Here is an 18,975-nt window from a genome sequence, read left to right as displayed (position 1 = left end):
TGACACTTGTAAAGCGAAATATGACAGAAGTCAAAAAATTTGCCAACGAACTGTCAAAACAAAGCAAAACTGTTTAAATTTTTTTCAATAAAAATGTTTATTATAAATTACTCAAAATAACAGAAATTCATCTAAACATGTAGCCTTTTAAGAACAAAACTATACAGCGCGAGATGCAGTTGAATTGATCCACGAATTATCGATATTAAACCATAGCAACTGTAGAATCGACGGCTAGCTTTACGGCGCATCCTCACCGAAGAGGTGGAAAAAGAAAAAACTGCAGCTGTTGTGAGAGTGAAGTGCTACTTTTGTGAACGGAAACATTCCGTTTGGAACATTCCTTTTCGGCGAAAGCCTATTTCTTTTGCCGAGTAATGTAAACTGCAGTGGGAAATGTTGCTGGTGGGTCGCAGAAAAGCAGAAACATGGGTGCACAGCTTTTCGGTGGGCAATGAAACGCGCAAGCACAAGGGCTACACCGTCTACCGCATCACGTCCATTGTAAGTAGAATCCATGAGATCTACTGTTACCGTTGCTTGGCACTACTAGCCGTATGTAGCTCAATCCAATTAAATCTTTCTGACTTGGTTTGGTTGCAGGTGTTTAAGCGATCCCACCCCGAGGGATTGACTCGTGTGACCCTATGGAAGCGCTTCAAGGAAGTAAAGCAATTGTACAAGGAACTCGTTCGGCGGCATCGTGAACGACACTTGGCAGGAACAGTGCCGACGTTGGCGGAGCAGTCGTACTTCAAGCGCTTTGATCCGGCCGTTATCGATGAGCGCAAACGGTACATCCTGCAGCTGCTGGACTTTGCCGGCCAGGAACCGATCTTGTACTTGTCACACGCGTTTGTAAACTTCTTCGCCCACGGAATCTCGCTGGACGACCAGGAGGGGGAAGACGACGGTGACGACGGAGAGAGCAGCTGGGATGGTAGCGGTTCGCCGGTGAAGGAAAACGGCACGAGCCACACCGGGCGGGGCAATATCGAGACAATAAGGGAGCAGTTGGGAATCCGACGACAGGACGAATTGAGTCTGATCGATCCGAGCCGCGATCGCCATGAGGGAGCGGAGGTGTACGCGGGTGACTCGAACACAAGCGGTGGCAAGGAAGCAACAGAACACCAATTCGATGATGATGGCATTGAAAGCGGTGGCCTTTTTCTATCAGCTTCAGTGGACACGTGCGATGGGTCACTGATCAATTCGATGATCTCGGAATCTGCATCGAGTTTGTCGGAGGAACAGCAGCAACCCCCGGCAACGATGGTGACGGAGGATTATCTCGTCGCTGCGGCGATGGTGTTCAGCAAGGCGGTTGAAGCGGAAGCAAACGGCGATTACAAGCGCGCGTTCGAGCGTTACAAAGCTGGAGTCGATCGGTTGTTAAGCGGTGCCAAGGATGACTCGAACGTGACGCGTCGCAAAATTGCCAAAGAAAAAAGCTGCAAGTACGTCGCGAAGGCGGAGGAAATCTACGGACGGTATCTAGAGCGCGACGGCAATGCTCCTTTGAGCCCGATTGCGTACGACGATCCGAGTTCGCCTATCCAGCTGCTCGAGCGCCCGCTCAACTATCTGTCCCGTTACAAGGTGGTCAAGGTGATCGGAACCGTGATGCAGGTGCAGGACGTGACGGACAAGAAGTTCTACATCATGAAAAGCATCCGTCGTCCGTCGCCTGGCGGCATTCCTTTTTCGAGTGCGGCCGTCTTCCCGCAGGATGTGCCTTACATGGTGCCATTAGTAGCCTACTTTCAGTCGACGGACGGTGGCATATTCCTGCTGTTGCGACTCGTTTGTGCCGGGAAGTTGTGGGATTTCATTCGATCTTATCGCAAACAGGAAAGTTACTGCCCGATGCCGGAGGAGCAATGCGGTGAATCGAAGGAAGTTGATGGGAAACGATCAGTCGAAGAGAAGATGGCAACGGTTCCTGTAGTGTCCAGGGAGGAGCCGAACTACTCTGGCTACGATTCAGGGTTTCTTGAGCTCGTGAACGAGTACAGCAACGGTGGTTCCGAGGAACGTTCCTGTCCCGATCGAAACGGAATGGATGAAGTAGCCGTCGAAGCTCGACCAGATGAGGACGCATACGAAGACGAGCCGGAACCTGCAGAAGTTGTCATTCCCTCGTTCGATGCGCTCTCGAAGGATATGGATGTCCGCGAACTTCTGTCTTGCAGCCAGCAACTCTTGAAAGCCGTCACGCAGACACTGGAAGAATCCGGCGAAAATGCTGATGGTGTCGTCGAAGTTCCAACTGAACCGGCTGTTCCTGTCGAAGAAGCGTGCGATTGTGGCCCATCGAACAAGGAAACAAATAGAAAATCTCAGTCTAGTCAATTAGAGTTAGTAAGAATGGCTAATATTAGCGAGGCGGTGGATGAAGAACCCACCCCAGATCTTCTGCCGGAAGGCAGCATTCGTCGGTGGATAAGCGAGCTAGTTATCGCTGTCGATAGTTTGCATTTCAATGGAATTGTTTGTGGGTGTGTATGCTTCAGGGTGTTTGGGTCCATAACGCCAATATCCGTAATACGTGCCCTTTGTTTTCGCAGTGATCTCACAATGGATAATCTTTTGCTCGGCCCGCAAGGACAATTGATGCTGACGTACTTCCATCGTCGCGGCGATTCCTATTTCTGTCAGCCTGGCGGTGCCTATTCAGTGGCCCCAAAACAGACGGCCATCCGGAATCTGTACGTAGCACCGGAACGTCCGCTCGAGCCGAAGTCGGACTTTTGGTCGATCGGTGTAATTATGTTCGAGCTGCTGACCAAGCGAACGTTCTTCTCATGCCACCCATCGGGTGTGTTTTGCTATCACGAGGTGCAGTATCCCGAGGGGATCGAGCTGTCGATCGAAACCCGCGAACTGCTGGAGGGTTTGCTGCAGCCCGATGTCGAACGACGGCTCGACTTCAAGGAGATCATTGCCAGCCCGTTCTTCCGCACGGTCGACTGGAGTGAAGTGAAGCAGCGTGGATCGTTGTACCACCGTTGAGAGGAGAGCAGCTCCGAATTCTCGAATTAGCAATGTATGTGCAACGTGAACGTGTTTTCGCTATGAAACATGGAACAGAAATAAACCCCAGAAACAATAAACACACACACACAAACATGGTGTATGATGTATACTCCAAACGGATTCCTCCCTTTTGCTATTGTGTTGGGCCGATCCGCCGATTGGAAGTTAGTATATTTTCATCCTTCGTTCCTCTCCCCCAAACACGAACAAACCCAAGGCAACTAGAGCCTTCCCAAACGGTCACACGAATGTACACCCGTAGCGGTACCAAACAATCACGCCTCGACCACCACCTCCGCGACCTCCTTTGGCTCCGGAACCTTGAACTTGGGTTCGCTGCGCGGCGACGAGTACATGATCTCATCCTTCGGCTCCACCACGGACACGTTGTCGGGCAGGGGCTTCTTGGGGCCGATCTTTCCATTCGGATCCCACGGCAACATGATCTTGACCTTGATACCGAGCACACCCTGGCGCAGCAGGACGTGTCGGGTGGCGGTGTCAACGTACTCGTTGCACGGATCACCCGAGTGGATCATCAGTCCGTCGACGAATTTCATCGACTTGGCACGCTGGCCACGCAGCTTGCCCGACACGACCACCTCGCACCCCTTGGCGCCGGATTCCATGATGAAGCGCAGCACACCGTAGCAAGCGCGACGGACGGCCAGTCCACCGATCAGCTTGTAACGCAGGGATTCCGCCTGAGCGATGGCGCACAAACCGCGAGTGGCCACCTTCTCGGCGTACAGCTCGACGGAGCCAGGGGCGAATCCGAAACTGCAATGATGCGAATGCAATCTTATTCTGCCGTCCTCGGGTTGAGATTTTGCTTGATACTTACCGCTTACGGACGACGGCCGTCAGCTCGCGGATGCGACGTCCCTTCTCGCCGAGGACATTCTGGGTACGGGTGGCCATGATGATGATTTCCGTGCGAGTCGGGGTTACACGGACCTCAACGCCGGAATAGCCATCCTCAGCCAGCTCACGAGTCAGAAACTCGTTCAATTCAGCGTGGAACATGCCATTGGCAACGAACTGTGGAACGAGAAAGAAACGAAAGCAATTAATTTTGCTGTTATTATTAACTGTACACGTTCATTCGGCACGAAATTGGTTGAAATGGAGTTTTGCAAGTTTCTACTAAGCTGGCCTTTACAATGGAGAGAGGTTATGGGTGATCACAACAACAGTTTGAACGGAGCACAAGAGGTAGCGCTCATACACTGCTGTCTGCTAATTTTTATACACAAAAACACTAGCCGGAAGTCGTTTCGGGAGAGTAATCAACACAAAAGTACTGACACTCAGCACAATCGCAAATATTTGTGCCGCTTGCAGGCATCACTTGTGCTGCGATACAGCAGTCGGTCAGCGCCCAATAAGTACAACTTTGAACGCCACTTTTCCCCAGCAAAACTAGTCCGATCAGCCATATTTTTACACCTCTCACTGCACTAAAGATTACAGCACCGAATGGTGGTAGAATGATACGAAACAATGAGTATTTACCCGGCGTTTTTTCGACACGGTGTTATACATTTTGTCCGAACCACAACTTGTGTAAAACGTGGTAGAAGCAGAAAAGAAAGATGTCAGATCGGTTTCGTTGACATTTAGACACGAAGGGGTGGGAAAGAGCCGAAGAGACGCGGTGGCAGTCAAGTGACGGCGGTCGACAGATGTCGACTAGAAAAAACGCATAGAGTCACAGAAACGCGTACTATGGGAACGAGAAGCGATCCATCATCATGCGTTTTTCTAACGTCTGACGGCGTGCGTTAATGGGTTTTAAATTAGCTATAAATGAAGAAAACTTTATGTCTTGCTTTTGGGTAAATGTTGAACAAAAGAGATTGTACATAAGCTCTAGCATGTAGCTAAAATATGAAATGTGAAGTTCATTTAAACAAGCTTATATTTTCCTTTCCGTATGCGTTCTTTTGGTCGACCATCCATGCGCTGTCAATACGACAGTGCTCACAGCGCCCCCTTTACCGACAGCGGCCGATTGTCAAAACACTAACCTCAAAAGTTCTTTTCGTGGAGTGTGTTTCACTTATTTACACGTGTTTCAGGATGGCCCCTACGGAAACGAAGGCCGCCGCACCGGCAAAAAATGTTCGGCAGCTTCGCAAGGAGCGCAAGAAGACGCCTAAGGTCAGCAAATTCCCGACCAGCCTGCTGGCCAGCGGAGTGTACCGTGTCGTGCGCCGTAATTTGGTCAAAACCCGCAAGCCTCGCAAGTCGGATCCGGAGAAGAAGAAGAAGCCCGTTACTGTTGTGAAGAAGATCGGCGGGGCCAAGAACGGAAACGAGCGCACGGTTAACCTGCGCAAGAACAAGGCCGATCTGCCGACGAAGCGCTTCGTGAAGAAACGCCCGGCCAAGAGCTGCTTCCGCAACCACAAGCGCAACACCCGCCAGTCGCTGAAGCCCGGCAAGGTGCTGATCCTGCTCGCTGGACGCCATAAGGGCAAGCGGGTTGTACTGCTGAAGGTCCTGCGCACCGGACTGCTGCTTGTGACCGGCCCGTTCCAGGTGAACGGCTGCCCGATGCGTCGAATCGCGCAGAACTACGTCATTGCCACCAAGACGCGCGTGAACCTGAAGAAGCTGAAGCTGCCGTCGCATATCAACGACCGGTACTTCCGACGGGTGCATCCGAAGAAGGACTCACGCACCGAGCGGGACATTTTCGCGAAGAAGGAGTTCAAGTACGTGCCGACGGAGCAGCGCAAGGCGGACCAGAAGACCGTCGATACCGCCGTATTGGCAGCCATCAAGGCCCACAAAGAAGGATCCCTTGTGTTGCGCTACCTTAAATCGATGTTTTCGCTGCGCACTAACATGTATCCCCACCGCATGAAGTTCTAAGTGTGGCGGCAGCAGCGACGGCGGCAGATAGTGGAGCATGGTGTTGTCATGGAATCCATCCGCAGAAAACACGACCGGACGGGTCATGGCTAACGACCGATCGACGGTGATGCTGTGCCCATGTAAACAAGTGCGACCGTGTTGCGATGGTACCGGAGGCGCAGAATATTTACTCTTTAACATCCCACAGCTGAAGGTGTGTCAGCGCTATGAAAAAATAAAATTTAAAGATTGTCTCTTTAAATCAGAACCCGTGTTTGTGTGTATGACTTTTACGGTAACTTGAGAAACGATTTGGTTGATAGGAATGATAGAAATTACGCGTATTTGCTTTCAATACTAATACATTTTCTGCGAATTTAAAGGCATTTATTGCAGGTTTTAGCAGAATGAAGTTTATCAATGATTCGCCATGGTCTGACTCGACCTCCTCATGTGTTGCCTGTTTGATGTTATTTCGCGGTCGGTTCATACATAGCCTTAAGGAGCGTGAAGTACGAGAAGGATGTGCTAAGTATCTGCAGAGAGAGAGAGAGAGAAAGAGGCAGCCGAATGGATGCATTGCCAATACCGAGAAAATCATTTAATCCTCAAGAAAAACTCAATGTACCTTCGAATAGCTTGCCAGCGAAACAACGGAGAATTTGAGAGCGGTTAGCTTCTGAAGTGTGGTTGAGCGTAACATAATAAACAGCAGCGATCTTTGATAGGAAGTCGATGCTCCGATCCAATGTCCTTCGAACGCACTGTAGGGTATCTGGGAGCTCTACAAAATTTCAGATAAACTTCGGCATGAGTCAGTGCGTTTGGTTGTCCACCTGCACGTGTTAGGATTAGAAGTATACAATACCGCCACAATCAGCTTGTTGCCGTAATAACACAACAGAAAAACCTGCACCAACGACGACACAAGAAAAAGTACAAATTTGAACAGATCCGCTGGAGTAATACCGGCCGTGGCCTGAAACCCAACCAGACAAATGATAACTGAACTGCTGAGAAAGTTCACCAGTAGTGAGGGCGAAAACATGTGTTCGAGTTCGTTGCACAGCTCGACCACAGTCTGGTGGATTTGAACGCAGTCGATCAACTCCCGGTGATCGTCCGGCAGAGCGTGTTTTAGCCGGTATGCCACGATATCGAACTGCAGGCAGATCAGCAACACGATGGCGCAGAACATAAGATCGGTGGACAGGTAAAAGACGGCTGAAACAAATCCACCCCAGTTCTGGTGCAGAAAGGTCACCTCGAAGAAGCCCGGCCGGTGCCAATCGTACCAGTACCACATGAAGTAGGGCAGCTGCTTGTGCCAGGTGCCCTCCGTGCAGTAACCCACCAGCATCGATACCAACGGGAGTAGATTGAACATCCAGATGAGGATCATGTACAGGATCGAGAACGATTTCATGACGACCTGTGACTCACGGTTGTACTGAAACACTCCGTAGCGGTCCTGCAGAGTGATCGATTTCGGGAACAGCGCATCAAGCCGGTGCAGCATGCCGGTTAGCTTCACCTCATTCAGTTTGATCGTCATGATTTTCACGAAGGACAACGCGGTGAATCCCATACACGGAGCCAAAGCCGTCAACTGGAGGAAATTGGTAAAGTTCCCAGCTGCTTTAACGAAGTAGATGTGCTCGATCACCAGGCAAAAACCGGTGTTGGCGCAAGACGACCAAAAGAGCAGCTGCTTCAGCCGAGCACGTAGCGTACCCTTCGGTTCACCGTAGCGTGCTACTCCGATCATTGCGAAGAATATCTCCGGCACTCGGATGAACGACTCGAACTGCACCAACTGCATTTTCCGTGCGGTTTCACTTGGCAGGCAGGTAATGGATGGTCCTAGCAGTATTGCCAGGATATTTAAAGGTTGCTTCCCCAGCGCTTTAGAATATTTCATAAAATATGCGCTGATGAGCTTGCGGCCATCAGCGTTGGATTTAATAAATCGCAGACTCGTGCATCAATAATCCATCGAAGGAGTAAAGCGCCATACCAATTAGGGGACGAATTCTCCGGCAGCGGTCCTTATTCTTTACGCCATCCCATGGCAGCTAAGCCATGCTGCAGATGTTATCGATTCCCTCGCTATTCCACGATGTCACGTTGACTTCAAGTGGTGACCACGTGGCTAATTAGCGTTAAAGCGCTACCGCTATTTTTAAACATAAATTGATACAATGTACCTGATGGATGGATATACCTGAACCTTGCGTATCCTTCCAGCACGCTGGCTACAAGGTTAGTCGATGTTTATTCACGGTCGTCTGCGAGGTTATCAATAGTTGGTGGCTCTAAAAAGCAAATTCTTGAGTTTTTCCGCTCCCCATACCCCATGTCGCCGTTTGATGCTTCTCGTGCACAATGACGCCATTTTTAACGATACTTCCACAACCCTTACAAACCAGGGGGAAAAGTTGAAATAAGGTACTGATCCACGGACCACAAAAGATATTTCGTGAATCAAGTTCACGTGAACCACACGAAAGGTTTGTCTGATCCTGGAGTAAACGAAAAAAAAGGCCATTGATCTAGCAAAGCCTTCTCTCTTCCATCAGGTCTCGTTTCAGTCGTTAGTCCACATTCTTGGTCTTGTTTACTGGCCGTCAGTAGCGCTACAGACTCACGGGCTCTTGAACCCGACGCCCGATGGCAAGTGCCCTCCGTGGAGCTGATTATTCCACCTGAACACCTGCACCGGTCCATCATTAGACTCGGTTTTCTCGAGGGTGGATTTATTTGTGGAGCAAAAGCGCTCAAATGACGCTCTTTTTTTGGTGCATACCGATACCGATGCCAAGTGGTTCAACCGCAGCAATGCAACAATGGGATCCACAACGACACCGTTGCTATTTTCCTTAGCTTGCTGCCTTGTAATACGCAAGCTGATCCCGCTGCAGCAATCCTGCGTATCCTGCCGCTGTCACCCACCCACCATGCCGTTCAACCGGTTCGTCCTGTCGGGTATTGTTCTGCTATATTTTCTTCCTGCGCTGGTGTGTACTAACGACCAGAACGACCGTTACAGTGAAGCGGGAAAGGACGAAAAATTTAAAGGGACTAATGATGCCACCCAGGAACACCAAAACACACTTACACACACACACACACACACACACACACACACACACACGAACACTGCAGTCTCGCTGCCGATGATGGGCTGCACGGTGGATGATGATGGGAGATCAAGGACACTTGAGGAACAAAGATGCGAAGGACGAAAACAGGCGAGTGGGTGGACGATTGGCAGCGGTAGACTGAAAATATCCCCCCGCTAGTATCGTTTCTGGTCGGACGGAATCTATTTAAGAGGGTCTGGATGCTGGAAAATGGCTCAGTGCAATCGTTAAGCTCGACCGCGAATGATCGTCTTTCCGCCCGGGTGCACGTGGTCGCAAATAGACAGCCAGTTTGGGTGGCTTGGAAGTTGATTGGCGTTAGTGACGACACAAGTGGGACGGAAAGCTTCCAAAAAGGGTGCCAAATTAATTCACATCACTCTAATGGACAGTGCTCTTGGGTCGTGTGTGAATGGGTGGAATCGTTTGCAATTCGTTCTAGTTCCGCGCAGGAAAATCGTTGAAATGTGCAGATAATGAACGGCGCCTGAATATTGTGTGAACGTTGTTGCAGGTGGGAAGCGAAACTACATCAGGCTCTGCGTGCTAAATACCGGATATTCCGGGGGAGGAATATTATTTGCAGGATATCTTTATATTACGCCGTGGAACTGCATAAACCTACCACGTAAGTTGCGTTGCATGCTTAACTTCGCATTTCCTTCCTTTTTGGCGGTGGTTGATGAGTGTGTTTGTTTGATGTTGAAAAGCCTCTTCCTCGTCTTATCTAATTTAGGTGGTTAAAATTCTAGACGTTGGCTATGTCCATATATGTAACGTTTATTTTTGACTTTTTATATCTATATTAATTCCAATTAAATTACATTGTTACTAAACGATGATGAATGCTTTGCTATCTTCACAATACATGCCCTGCGAATCATGTTGGCATGGCAACCGTTGTTTTTTTCTTACATTACGCAAGGAAGTCCTATTCAAATTTTACAACTGGCAAACAATGCGCGAATGAAGCAGACCACGCGTACACAGCTAACTGTCAATTAAGCCAATTGCGTTCAAATACGAAGTGGATGAAGGCCGACTTTCCACTAGAAATATCTAACAAAAGATCATTTATTGCCAGACTTCCGATTTGAAGCTTTTAACGATGTGCAATATGACATCTAAAACCATCATTTTGATGTAATTAATCTTCCAAAGAATTTTAAAATCACACATAATTTAATCAACAAGGAAGTGGATACGTTATAACAAATGTTATGAACGATTAGGACAGCCACACGAAAGCATGAAAATATTGCAAATTCAACGAAAACAACAGCCACAATAGGCAATAACACTCGGCGAGAAAACTAAGAGCAGTTGTGTGCCGTACCGCTATAAGTCCTGGGAGCCGAATTATCAAGAAGCAGACAAAAAATCGCACAGCCTCACGATACTTACAGCTGAAGTAATTATAAAAATAGGTACCACATGGGTCTCCCACAACCCCCTGAAGGACGGTTTAAAGGCACTTATCGAGAGGCTCGAGCATGTGTTTCCCACCCACCACCCGCCAGCCGTTTCCGTTTTGGCCGTTAGACCGTAGGGGCCTCGCGTGAGGGTGAGTGATTACGGTGCATTGTGTTCCTCCATCGTCTCACAGGACATTGCTGGAGAGGTGGAAAGAAGCCAAAGGACACGCTCTCGGGTTTGCGTTCGCGATTATACGTGCCACTATCTTCGGGACGGGAGTGGTGGCGCGTTGGAGACAAAGGACAACGGCAAAAATCGCTGACACGGACTATCGTGTTCCGCTTCCGCTCGTAGTGCTCATGCTGTCAACAGCGTTCTTTTTTGTTCACCTCGGCGTGTCTCGTCGCTACTTCTACCAACCGTTCTTTCAGGTGGCATAACGTTTAGCGGCCTCCCTCCTGCTTGGGTCCTGTTCCCTGTGAAGGCGTGCATAATTCATTATGATCCGTTTGGGTAGAACGGGCGGGATGCCTCTCGATGGGGACATCCTTTTTTCGCTTTTCTTCGCTCACATTCATCCTCGTCACGAGCCAACGCGCGGGTGGTGCGAGAACACACAGCCCATGGCCCACAGTCGAGTGGTGGCCCTTCAGTGGATTTCCAATGTCGAAGTCAACTAACACTGGCGAATGTGGCGAAGCCAAACAGACAGGATACTACGGGTGGTCGCGTGGCGGGATTGTGGCATCACCAGTTATGACGTTAATCGTTTGCTCCGCCATGACCATAGCATGTCCTGCCATTGTTTGCCTGATGGCAATTGTTTCCGCCGGAGCTGAAGCCCGGTATCTCGATGCTGATCTTCTGATGCTGTGGGAAAGCCTGGCTTTATCTCGCTGAAAGCCGATTGATCATTGTTTGGTACGCGGGTTGCATGTGTGTTCAGGATTTGCATCTCGTGCGGGGGTTTTTTTGTTTGAATTCGTGTAGTTCGTGCCTCTAGTATGCAAGTTATCACTCCTTATCTCAAAACTTCCCGTTCTCACTTTCTCTCCTTGCACCACAGACAAGGACATGTTGATCCAGTATGCGATAAGTGGTCTGTTCGTGATAGTAGCACAATGCGTTCGGGAAATCAACGGCGAGTATCAGTAAGTAGATCATTTTTGACCAGTAAAACGGTTTGTGGTGAAAATGCCTACGGAATGCCACTATCACCGCTACTCACCGGCCCCTTGATCCTTTCGCTTGCTTCCACGCTACAGGACTAGTCTCACATTCAACGATATCTTGCCTGAGGATCCGAAGCTGTACGACAAAATGCGACCACCGAAAAAGGACGGCCAGCCGACGAGCGTTGCCTTCCACGTCACCGTCATGGGGCTGGATTCGATCGACGAGAACTCGATGACCTATGCGGCGGACATTTTTTTCGCGCAAACCTGGAAGGACCACCGGCTGAGGCTGCCCGAAAACATGACCTCCGAATATCGGCTCTTGGAGGTGGATTGGCTCAAAAACATTTGGCGACCGGATTCGTTCTTCAAGAACGCCAAATCCGTCACCTTCCAGACGATGACCATTCCAAACCACTACATCTGGCTGTACCGCGACAAGACGATCCTGTACATGGTGAAGCTGACACTGAAGTTGTCCTGTGCCATGAACTTCCTGATCTATCCGCACGACACGCAGGAGTGCAAGCTGCAAATGGAGAGTCGTAAGTTTGAGAGCTAATTGTACAATATCGAACGGGCCCGTTGCTGTTTGCTGATCGATTTCTGTTTGCCCGCAGTATCGCACACGACGGACGACATGGTTTTCCGTTGGGACGAAGAGGTACCATTGGTAGTGGACGAGCATATTGAGTTGCCCCAGCTAGCCCTGGTGAAGAACTACACGGCCGATTGCACGCAGGTCTACTCCACGGGGAACTTCACCTGTCTGGAGGTCGTGTTCGTGCTGAAGCGACGTCTTGGGTACTATCTCTTCCACACCTACATACCGACCTGTCTGATCGTCATCATGTCGGTGAGTTTTGCAACCTCTGTAGATGGATCCCGGCATGGGCATGGGTTTTCGTAATTAGTCTGTCTGCTTTTGGTGTCATCGTATCGTTTACAGTGGGTTTCGTTCTGGATCAAACCGGAAGCGGCTCCAGCTCGGGTCACGCTTGGCGTAACGTCTCTACTAACTCTTAGCACTCAGCATGCTAAGTCGCAGGCGTCACTACCGCCGGTGTCCTACCTGAAGGCGGTCGATGCCTTTATGTCCGTTTGCACTGTGTTCGTGTTCATGGCGCTGATGGAGTACTGTCTGGTGAACATTGTCCTGGGTGACTCGGACCCACCGTCACCGAAACCGCACCCACCGAAGCTGGACAAGTTCTTCGATTTCACGGCCAAGAATGGCAAGCGAAATAGCAAGTCGCATGAACACGCGCACGAGCATCCGATCACGACCTTCCAGCGTCAGGAGAGCACTCTGCTGTTGTCACCGGTGCCACACATCCAGACGATACCACCGCCACCGTGCAAACCGGCCTCGGCCATACCCAAACTAACGCCGGCTCAAATGCGGCTCAAACGGGCCATCAATATTGATCGGTTTTCACGCATATTTTTCCCGTTTCTGTTCACGCTACTCAACGTCACGTACTGGATAATGTTCTATGAATATATATAAGCCGAAATAGCAGGAAAATATACTGTAATAACGAAGATTACTGGTAGATAAAAAAAACATGTAAATTTCACAAAGCACCGTACGCCTCCATGAAATCGTACCCAAAGGGAACCGGAAGGTTGAATAAGTTTATCGAGGATCGGCCAGTGTGTTGTTTAGCGTAGAAAGCGTAAATGTTACATAACTACAACCAGTTAAAAGGCAAGCTAAAATTTATATAATCTACGAATAAATAATAGGTGCATTAAAAAGAAACAAAAATACAACTGATCTAGAAACGTAGCCGATTTGTAGACTCAGGCGCAATGCTATATTGCGGTCAAATATTACAGGTGTACAAAGCAAATAGCACGTGAGCGAAAATCATCAATAACACCTAGTATCAGTAGTCAGTTAAATGGAATTTACATTGCAATATTGTTTAATTTAAGATAACTATTGTACTACTGATTAACCGTTTAACAGTCAATAAAAGTTGGTGGAGTAATGTACTCCACAAAATCGACCAATATTATCTCTTTCTTTTCACATGAACTGAAGCAAGAGGAGCATGCCGTGTTCATGATTCTTACACGAACATAGCGATTCGATCAAAATAGGTAGGTAACGTAAAGAAAAGAAAAGGGTACAAAGTAATCCATTGCATGATGACCATAATTCTGCATAACGATATTCTCTCGTTTTCGCGGTTGTAACATTTGAAATCAAATGTCAAACGATGAAACGTCAGAGTTAAGAAAAATTCTAGAAGGAAATTTATCTGTCAGGGGTGTCAGCATTAAAATCAACAATATATTTGATGCTTATCGAAGCAGCGCCGGGACTGTGGAACTTAGCATAACTCAGATAAATTGAGATATACTTCAAATCGGAAATTAAAATTAACGTTGTGGTGATTAGGAAAAAGAAGCTAGTGCCACAATGGTGGATTACAGCAAATGGAAAAACATTGAGGTTGGGTCATCAGAAAACGCATTGTTAGAGCGTGAACAAAAAAGTATCAACAATGCTTTCAGCAGGGATCCTGCGAAAGATAGTCGGAGTAGTTATCTTGATTTTGATTTATGTTCGATTGCTGAATTTCAGATCTCGGACGATGAAGACGACACCCATCCAAATATCGATACGCCATCGCTTTTCCGCTGGCGGCATCAGGCCCGGGTTGAACGTATGCAGGAACAGGAGAAGGAGAAAGAAACTATAGAGAGCAAGAAGAAAAGCGCAGCGGAAAAGCTTAAGGATGCCAAGGAAAAACTGCAGCGGAATGAAGGCAATCTGGATGAGCTGAAGAAGAGCATTGAGGAGCTGGAAAAGGAGCAGGCACGCGTGAAGCAGGAAGAGGAGGAGCTGCGCAAAAAGGAAAAGATGCAGCCATGGAATGTGGACACGATAAGCAAACCAGGCTTCGCGAAGACGGTAATCAATAAGAGCGCGATAAATAAGAAACCGGAAGAGCTGACCGAAGAGCAGAAGGAGTTGAGTTTGCGGGATTTCATAAAAAAGAATGAAAAGCAAGTTAAAAAGTTTGGCATGTTGCGGAAGTACGACGATTCGAAAAAGTTCCTGCAGGATAATCATCATTTGGTGTGTGAAGACACGCCCAACTATCTGGTCATTTGGTGCATCGAGCTGGAGATGCAGGAAAAGCACGATCTGATGGGGCACGTGGCACACCAGTGCATCTGTATGCAGTACATCCTGGACATTTCGAAGCAGCTTGAAGTGGATCCGCGCTCCTGTGTAGCGTCGTTCTTCCAGCGCATCCAGGAGGCGGAGGCGAAGGCGGAATACAAGCAGCATTTCTTCGCGGAAATCGAGGCGTTCAAAGAGCGAATTCGCAAGCGCGCACAGGAAAAGCTGCAGGTGTTGATCCAGGAGCAGGAGGAAGAGGAAAAGAAAGCACGCATCGGTCCCGGCGGTTTAGACCCGGTGGAGGTGTTCGAATCACTGCCTGAAGAGCTGCAAAAGTGCTTTGAAGAAAGAGATATCGGCATGCTACAACAGGCAATGTCAAAACTGCCCCCAGAAGAAGCCCGTCACCATTTGCAACGTTGCATAGACTCGGGGCTGTGGGTGCCGGATGCAAAAACTGCAGCCGCAGCCACCGGTGGAGGTGGCACGAGTGCTGATGATGAAGAACCCGTGTACGAAGAGGCAAAGGACAAGGACTCTGCTTCGAAGGCTGATGAAGAGACAGATAAACAATAGATCAGTCAATCTTTGGCCAAGGTAAAGCTACTATCGGTGGCGTTCCATTTGCAATATCTGTATTTTTTGCTAGCAACTGATTTTAAACAAATCGTTCAGCGCGGCCCTTCTATGTTACGTTGGACTTGTAATCCGACTTACGTTTAGAGTAAAGAATATTGTCTCATACACAGCTCCCATTGTCATAGATCATTACAACCTAATTAAGAAAGCTTTTATCAAGAAGAAAATTTTCTTTTCTGCCAAACGTACATAAACTAATGGTTATTTTATTACAATTAGAAAGAAATGTTTTAGTTCGCAAAATTGTTGACCGCACATTGCGAATGTTAGATAGTTTGGCAATCGGAATTGTTCCATAACAGCAAACCCTTTTATCGAATTGAATGTGCAATACGTAATGCCAAAATAAATGATCAACGGATTGAAATTTTGTACGGAAAATAAATTCGGATAGCATTTCTTTTACGAGTCACCCTTAAAGTCGAGTTTACAAATCTATTTGCTCAAAGAAGAAGGTAAACTCTCTCACACTTCGTAGTGCGCCATGGGACAGAACGAATTCATTATCATTTATGTCACTTGGCACATGAGGGAATAGGCTGTTAAATAACGACAATAGATGCTGAATAATTGATCGTTTCTTATCCTTCTAATGACGTCCTTCTCAAACACGAGAAGTTAGCATCGATTATCGATTAGCCTTTAAGATTGGAACTATGTCGATCCGACTCGTTGTGCGACAATCCGGTCAGTTATGAGCCAGTTCCATCCAAGATACGGTTCCAGGCGGTTTGAGACTCGTACGTTTTGACTAACAATCTGCCCCGCAATGAGCCTTTCTTTCAACGCGGACACGCTGCGCTTCGAGAGCACCATGCACGAACCCAAGCGCAATCGCAACGTGTTTCTCGATGTGAAACCCGTCCTGGAGGATAACACGACCGCAATTCTTGCCGGAAGACGGAATGCGGCTGTTTTCAATAACCGCGTTGGATTTCCGCCAGTTACACCGAAAGAGGCTTTTGTGAACCCAGTTTCCAACGCACAAGTGGTGAGTAATGCGATTGGCCTGGCGAAGTCTGCTACCGAAAGAATGATGGCCCTCTGGTTCCTCATTCACAGAGCATGGTATACGAGAGCTCCAAGCCAATCTATCTGGTATTGCGAGCCTTGGGCGTATTTCCGTACACACGCCTGCCGTCAGGTGAGACCACCTTCATGTTGGCGTCGTCCTCGATGATCTACTGCGTGATATTCTTCCTGCTGCTCACCGTGTACATCGCGTACATCCTCATCAACCGGATCGAGATCGTGCGTACGTTAGAGGGACGCTTCGAGGAGTCCGTCATAGCGTACCTGTTCATCGTGAACATCCTGCCAATCCTGATCATCCCACTGATGTGGTACGAAACGCGCAAAGTCGCATCGGTGGTGAATGGATGGGTCGACTTCGAGACGGTCTACCGGAAGACATCGGGCCGTGCTTTGGAGCTGCGGCTTCGCACCAAAGCACTGCTGATTGCTGTTCTGCTGCCGATCCTCTGTTCACTCTCGGTCGCGATCACGCACGTAACGATGGTGGACTTTAAGCTACTCCAAGTCATCCCATACTGCGTGCTGGACACGATCACGTACATGATGGGCGGTTACTGGTACATGACCTGTGAGACGCTCAGTACTACAGCTAAAATACTGGCGGAGGATTTCCAGCGGGCGCTGCGACACGTGGGACCAGCTGCCAAGGTGTCCGAATATCGCTCGCTTTGGTTGCGACTTAGCAAGCTCTCTCGGGACACGGGATTTTCCACCTGCTATACGTTCACCTTCATCTGCCTGTACTTGTTCTTCATCATAACGCTCTCAATCTATGGGCTTATGTCGCAAATCTCGGAAGGATTCGGCATAAAGGACATTGGGCTCGCTGTGACCGCGTTCTGCAGCGTCGGGTTACTGTTCTACATCTGCGACGAGGCGCACTATGCGTCTTTCAACGTGCGCACCAACTTCCAGAAGAAGCTGCTCATGGTCGAGCTGAGCTGGATGAACACGGACGCGCAGACCGAGATCAACATGTTTCTGCGGGCGACTGAGATGAACCCGTCCAGCATCAATCTGGGAGGGTTTTTCGACGTCAACCGGACGCTGTTCAAATCGGTACTAGTGAACTCTTTACAAAAGGCTCTTTACAAAATATTTTTATATTGAACTCTTTCCCCTCGCAATAGCTGCTCGCGACGATGGTCACGTACCTTGTGGTGTTGCTGCAGTTCCAGATCAGCATTCCCGACGAACCTAGCGCCATGCTGATGCACAGTAACACAAGTCGTTCGTAAAGCGGAAAAGAAGGAACTCTGGGAAAAATATTTTAAGGTACGTCTAGAACACGAAAACGTACAATTACGTGGGAAAATAAAACATGCAAGCTTCATTTTTAGTCTCCATTCATTTATCGCTACCAAGACGGAGAGGTTGACTGATAGTACCAGACGAGCTGGAATCTGCCTTTACTGTTATGCAAATGCACCAGGAATACGAAATACGGAATTAATTAACCACCGGGAGGTGGCTTACGTCAGTGATTTAATATTTTCTTCGCACTTAATGCACTCGATTTACTGCGTCCATTCGAACCGTTCGACATCGGTCACTGTCACGAATGGCCTATCGAACGGCCACCATCGATGCAGATCTAAAATGGAACTCGACTGGAGCTAGGTAGCTGTGCGATCATCAGCACGATCCATAATGAGACCCGGGGATTTGGCTTTAGAACCGATACCAGGGTGGTCGTCCGGAGTACATACGGACCAAACGGCAAAAATCACACAGCCCGATGGTGCACATTAACCGCATTGTACTTTTACGATCACCTCCACCGGCTCCACTGAAGTTCCACACACTCGTACGGGGTTGATTGGGGCGAGATACGAAAATGGCAGTGCTAGCCGATTAAAGTCGATGAACGATGGTCGGGGGAAGTCGATTTCCCTGCCAGAAACCGCACCCAGTTTGGCTACACCGGCCGAGCGTTCGAACTTTGAATTCAAATCACAAAATACCCCACCAACAGGGCATTCGCACCTGTTCACGGACCACCTGTGTCCCATGGATAGGGTTCAATTAATTCTAACGTCTTATTAATCAGTCTGCAGCCTGCAGCGCCTTTAGTCTTGGCGGGTCTCTAACCCGATCGGATGAATGGTCTAGTCCGTCTTCTAGGAATGGGAAGGGAACGGTAAGCAGATGACAGCTGACATCAAAATTATTATGCAGTCACAGCTGTTCCTACCGTGGCCGCACCACTCACAGATAGGTGGCCAGCATAACCTAGATCCTCAATATAGCGAGACAGAGAGAGAGAGAGAGAGGTAGAGAGAAAAAGTAGAATGATCAAGCCAGTGGCGAGAAGTGTCCGATTAGATGGTAGACCTGTTGGCTCCAGTCAAGCAAGTCTACGCAACTTCTTACAGAAAAGGGTGAAAAACATCGATGATTCTTGCGTCCCTCCTGTTGTCTATCATCGCTAACAGATAAATGCGGAGAGTGCAAAATGTGAAACTAAAGAAATGGTGTAATAAACATATCATCTAACAGTTTAATGCTCCACGCTTCATGCCAT

General features: G+C 48.5%; 6 protein-coding genes across 6 annotated transcripts; 4 read left to right on the top strand and 2 right to left on the bottom strand.

The window, feature by feature from the left end:
* The first annotated feature begins 396 nt into the window (after nt 1-396).
* On the top strand, nt 397-3,111 carry LOC128720312 (ribosomal protein S6 kinase delta-1). Its single transcript, XM_053813977.1, has 3 exons — nt 397-504; nt 604-2,501; nt 2,571-3,111. The coding sequence occupies exons 1-3, from the start codon at nt 397-399 to the stop codon at nt 3,013-3,015; spliced, it is 2,451 nt and encodes an 816-aa protein (XP_053669952.1). The 3' UTR covers nt 3,016-3,111.
* A 30-nt stretch (nt 3,112-3,141) lies between these two features.
* LOC128720311 (40S ribosomal protein S3) lies at nt 3,142-4,640 on the bottom strand. The gene is made up of 3 exons (XM_053813976.1): nt 4,555-4,640; nt 3,884-4,080; nt 3,142-3,819 (listed from the first exon to the last, which is right to left on the bottom strand). The coding sequence occupies exons 1-3, from the start codon at nt 4,582-4,584 to the stop codon at nt 3,315-3,317; spliced, it is 732 nt and encodes a 243-aa protein (XP_053669951.1). The 5' UTR covers nt 4,585-4,640; the 3' UTR covers nt 3,142-3,314.
* Nucleotides 4,641-5,093: 453 nt separating this feature from the next.
* Nucleotides 5,094-6,169, top strand: LOC128721097 (60S ribosomal protein L6). The gene has a single exon (XM_053814815.1). The coding sequence runs from the start codon at nt 5,122-5,124 to the stop codon at nt 5,917-5,919; it is 798 nt and encodes a 265-aa protein (XP_053670790.1). The 5' UTR covers nt 5,094-5,121; the 3' UTR covers nt 5,920-6,169.
* Nucleotides 6,170-6,371: 202 nt separating this feature from the next.
* Nucleotides 6,372-10,655, bottom strand: LOC128721570 (odorant receptor 85c-like). The gene is made up of 6 exons (XM_053815339.1): nt 10,621-10,655; nt 10,445-10,497; nt 9,991-10,034; nt 6,770-7,717; nt 6,530-6,685; nt 6,372-6,437 (listed from the first exon to the last, which is right to left on the bottom strand). Exons 1-6 carry the CDS (start codon nt 10,653-10,655, stop codon nt 6,372-6,374), a joined length of 1,302 nt encoding a protein of 433 aa, XP_053671314.1.
* Nucleotides 10,656-11,534: 879 nt separating this feature from the next.
* On the top strand, nt 11,535-17,689 carry LOC128721566 (uncharacterized). The gene is made up of 9 exons (XM_053815332.1): nt 11,535-11,611; nt 11,726-12,180; nt 12,256-12,491; nt 12,585-13,142; nt 14,232-14,465; nt 14,574-15,289; nt 16,191-16,407; nt 16,449-17,510; nt 17,582-17,689. The coding sequence occupies exons 1-9, from the start codon at nt 11,535-11,537 to the stop codon at nt 17,687-17,689; spliced, it is 3,663 nt and encodes a 1,220-aa protein (XP_053671307.1).
* LOC128721484 (hsp90 co-chaperone Cdc37) lies at nt 13,965-15,663 on the top strand. The gene is made up of 2 exons (XM_053815241.1): nt 13,965-14,099; nt 14,232-15,663. Exons 1-2 carry the CDS (start codon nt 14,067-14,069, stop codon nt 15,351-15,353), a joined length of 1,155 nt encoding a protein of 384 aa, XP_053671216.1. The 5' UTR covers nt 13,965-14,066; the 3' UTR covers nt 15,354-15,663.
* Nucleotides 17,690-18,975: the final 1,286 nt, after the last annotated feature.

This window comes from Anopheles nili, chromosome 2, assembly GCF_943737925.1.
Source record: "Anopheles nili chromosome 2, idAnoNiliSN_F5_01, whole genome shotgun sequence".
NCBI classification, from domain to species: Eukaryota; Metazoa; Arthropoda; class Insecta; order Diptera; family Culicidae; genus Anopheles; species Anopheles nili.
Note: the sequence above shows the minus strand (reverse complement) of the source record. Positions and strands in the feature narration are given on the sequence as shown.